Source organism: Morone saxatilis, unplaced genomic scaffold, assembly GCF_004916995.1.
Source record: "Morone saxatilis isolate NCDOM2014 unplaced genomic scaffold, NCSU_SB_2.0 Contig8, whole genome shotgun sequence".
NCBI classification, from domain to species: Eukaryota; Metazoa; Chordata; class Actinopteri; family Moronidae; genus Morone; species Morone saxatilis.
The window spans coordinates 13,832,063-13,836,529 of NW_023340257.1; the positions used below are offsets into that span (position 1 = coordinate 13,832,063).

General features: G+C 39.1%; 1 protein-coding gene across 1 annotated transcript in view; it reads right to left on the minus strand.

Moving 5' to 3' along the window:
- Window positions 1-1,826, minus strand: part of cryba1a (crystallin, beta A1a) — a 2,767-nt gene extending 941 nt beyond the window's left edge. Inside the window, exons 1-5 of the mRNA XM_035680120.1 lie at window positions 1,699-1,826; window positions 1,130-1,196; window positions 862-980; window positions 596-737; window positions 84-226 (exon numbers count right to left, since the gene is read on the minus strand). Of these exons, the coding sequence (XP_035536013.1) occupies window positions 84-226; window positions 596-737; window positions 862-980; window positions 1,130-1,168 (443 nt within the window). The 5' untranslated portion in view covers window positions 1,169-1,196; window positions 1,699-1,826. The remainder of the gene's footprint in view (window positions 1-83; window positions 227-595; window positions 738-861; window positions 981-1,129; window positions 1,197-1,698) is intronic.
- Window positions 1,827-4,467: the final 2,641 nt, after the last annotated feature.

Consider the following 4,467-nt stretch of genomic DNA (forward strand, 5'->3'; position numbering starts at 1 on the left):
AGTGCAGGGCGTGGTCTTTGTTCCACAACCTAGTTATAAAACTAGGTTGTTGGTTAATGCCAGCGTATAAATGCCAGACTTACGAGCCGCACTGAATTTGCATAGATCCGATCTCGTTGTTGCCCCAGCCCATGGCCTGCAGAGAGGGGTAGTCATCGTTTATCTCCCACTGGCGCCCCATGAAGTTCTCCTTCTCAAACAACATCATCTTGGACTCCTTGTGGTTCTGTATGCACATGACGAAAGAAAATACAAGTCCAGTCAGTTATTAAATACAAAATAGTACCAGTTACACTGCTTTAGTCTTGTAGAAGACAGTGGGTATACTGTAAAGTCTAAACAAATTCAAGCATTTTAAAGATCAGAGAGGTTGAAAAAAGCCTTCCCCTCAGCAAAAAAGTTGTAGAATTTTAAACATATTAATCTAATTTGTGTGAGATGTCTAAATTCTATTGTTACTATAATATATTTTTAGTGGCAAACCAGCGACTGGTATAAGTTCTTCAGTAGGCTCTTCAAAGGAGAAACCAGGTTGAGTCAATTTATGAGTCAAATTTGGTGCTTTTTAACTCTGAACAGGGAAACAGCAGCTCACAGCAGAGCAGATGGGGCGGAAGGACATCATCCTCTCAATGTGGTAGGCATTGCTGCCACTCCACGACTCCCAGTGAGGATACTCTCCTCTCTCCAACACAAACTGCTGTCCACAGAAGCTGGAGTGCTCATATCCTGCCCAGCTGTCGACAGCAAGCAAACAGACATACAGACAGACACATGTACATGCACAACCATTAGGACACTTGTAAAACAGATAATTTTAAGACTATAAATGTTCTAACAGGTTGATCTGATCTTACTTACGCGCCACACTCCACCTTCAGGGAGCGGATGTTGTCGACGCCACACTCCATGATGTTCTGGCAGGCTGCGGTGAACTCCAGACGTTTCCCCTGGAAGTTCTCCTGGTCATAAACTGTGATCTGGAGATGACACAAATGCATACATGTAGTATGCACATGCCGCACGCACACACTAATGTGTGTACACACACATTATTGTCATCATCAGGCCAGAAATTAAATTAAAATGTAATCAGCTTCTGTTAATCATCCATAGACATCGCACTCACCTTCCATGGACCCAGTGGGTTGGGATTATTCAGAGCCATGCTACTGTGTATTTCAGTGCTGATTTACCTTCAGTGTAGAGAGCAAAGAGAATCATATTCAGGTTAATCATCAAAAGCTAATAAAGGAAAACACTATCCCATTCAAACACAGCCTGTCACCTCCTCCACACCAACTACAACATGTGTTTTTGATTTCCCTTTAGAAGGTATATTCATATTTTTTGGACTTGCACGTCTTTGAAATCTATCTGAGGATATATCACCTCATATTACAACAATATAAAGCATCTTGGCCTGTATAAAAGAAATCATCATCTAGTGCACGTTATCTGTTAGATATGAAACCTTTTTTGAAGCTACTACATTCTCACACTTGATGGAGCCAGCTGTTGACGTATGCTGTTTGTTCTCTCAGTGCACGGTCAGTATGTCTATGCATCTGCATGTCTGACGTCAGTCTATACATTTACGTGGCTCAGCAGAAACAACAAAGACAAAAGTCACAAAATGTAAAGTGTCAATTGTCTGCACAAGTCTATAGGCTGAATGGACTGAGATGGAGGGCTTACCTGACCGGCCCCAAAGAATAGCAGTGCAGTGCTCACAGGGGGGCTCCACAAAAACGATGTCCTGACCCCGTTGTAAACGGACCTATTTATACATGCTGGTGCTGAAAAGCAGCTGGGCCTGTGGGTCGGGGAAGGAGTCAGCACATTGCTGTTCCAGTCATTGTTCAGCACTGAGCTGCTGGGCTTTAGTTCGCCGCAGTGGGACTGGATGGAGGGCACGGTGCCCAGTGCAGATAAGCACAAGTTCCAAATGGTCCATGACCAGTGGGTCGGACCAAGTCCTGGCACAACCCGGGCCAGGAAACAGATCATCACAGATGTGGATAGTCTTGCCAGTGTCTCTGGTGCAAAAAGGAAAAACACATTTAGTGTTCAAGTGCAAAGCAGAAAAACAATTGTAACATTTTACACTTTGTAGGTAAAGGTGTTTAAATTCTGGATCCGAAAAATACTCAAAATGAGAGAAAACTCACTAATAACTGAGCTGGATTTACTTACTGGGTCCTTTGCACACTGCTCTGTCTCTCTGGCTCTCTGACTCCGATCTGCGTGTCATGTCCACCTCAACTGACCCCACATCTCTGGTCCTTTCACCTTTTTACTCACTCCAATATACACACATGCTCAGTCATGCACACACACAGTCATGTACAGAGACTGGCATGCGGAGGCCTGTTCATGCAGTGACACATACATTCAGGGCATACAAATGAATTTACACACTTACACATATATACACAAATCTATTTACCCGGTGACAACTGACCTTGTAGGATATACAAAGGATTCATAAGGTGGGGATCTGTCTGTCCACGCTCCCCCTCTGCATCATACACCTTAATACAACATTATCATTTTGTTTAATGCTTTATTTCTTTATGGTGGTAAAGATACATTAACTACTTAATTAAAAAAAAATTTCAGGCTTAAAAATGTGGTTAGAAGGTACGTAAGTGGTGGAATGTAACTAAGTAGATTTACTTAGTTACTGTACATAAGCACAAACTTGTACTTTACTTGAGTTTTCTTCTTCATACTACATTTGTCTGACAGCTTTAGTTACTCACTTTTCAGGTTTTTTTACAGTTTGTTTGGAAGCGAAAAATAATTTAGCAATAAGTTAGAATCATATTCTTACTCATACAGTAAATATGAACACTTTCAGTTTGTATGTTTTGTATTCAGTGTTTGAATATAACTGAATAGTACTGAAGTACTGTATATAAGTACAAATTTGAAGTACTGCCCTGACCCCTCCTTTACTGTCACTTTAGCTGCTATTATCTAATAAATAAATAAAATATAACAAAAAGCATGTGCAACATCTATAGATTATTTATTTGACATTTCAGTCACACCAAGAAAGATTATGGGAGATATGATATTGACATTTTCTGCCAGGCTACCTTGTAGCAACATCAATATATATACTAATACTGCTGTGACCAACAGTGTTGTGGAAGCTTTGAAAGCATTGCTTCTCAAGTTAACAATTACTTCACAATGGAATAAGTTGAACTACAGCCAAGCAAAGCTTAGTTACAAGCTACTTAGAAAAAGTAATTCAAAATATTTTGTTAAAAAACAACAACATGCATACAAAATTTCAACAAGATGTAATTAAAAAAAAATCATATGCCAGCAAAAAAAATTAAAAAATTCAATTTATTAAGTAAGGTCAGTCAGACAAACAAACAAACAAACAACTTCTCTGAACATTGTCTGTAAATAGCGATAATCAATACGTATTGACTAAATGACACCAATATATTCAAATTAAGTTTCACAAACTCAGATTCAAAATATTTAAAAAAAATTATATATTATATATTATTAAAAATATTTTTCACAGGTAAGCTGACAATCAAGCTTTGTAGTACTACCAGTAAGTTATTGCAAAATGTAGTTAAACTACTAGTGTTAATTAACATGCTAGGCTCACTAAGTCTCCACACACTGGTAAATGTAGTATGACTGAGATGAGGATAAAATAACACCAAGATACGTAAGCCTCAGAAACACATATAACTCCTGGCCCAAAAATTTTAAAAAAGTGTTTTAGTTTTTTAACTTAACTGCCCCAGGCCTTGGTGTATTGGAAATCTGTACAAGCAAGCAGGGGTGCATGGTGGTGGTCACACATGTAATAAAAGCATCAGTCCTGTCAGGCCCCTTTTAAATGGTTCGAAACCATAAAAAGAACAATTAGAGTGAAACTGATCTCTTTGTCTCTGTTGTTCTTCCAGTGTCTTCTCTAAATGTCTAAAATAGCTCACATGTCAGATGTATTCATGAGGTTGTCTTCTTATTATCAAAAGCAAAAGATGACATTTCCTGTGGCTTCTTATGCTCTAATAGTTAATTTTCTAAAAGTCTATTTTCACAAGTCATGAAAAGATAATATTCTGTCCGAGTGCATGCATACCACTGTGCATGTACAAATCCACGTGTGTAGGTGGGATTGTATGAGATGTGTATGTATGGATAAAGCCTGTGTAGCACTATAATAAGTAAAAGAGTGTCCAACACGCCTGTCTAAACAATGGAGAGATGGATGCCTCTCCTGCAGTCAGCACATTACACACACAGGGCTCAAAGGCTTGGACCGGCTGCACCAACGATCAAAAGAAAGAGAAACAAAGTATGGAAGTGAAAGACAAAGACAATGACAGTAGGGAAGGATAAAAAATGAACAAGAATTTTGAAAGAAAGTAAGAGACAGAGTGTGAGAGAAGTGGCTGCAAAAGTAACTCTGTGTGTGTGTGTGTG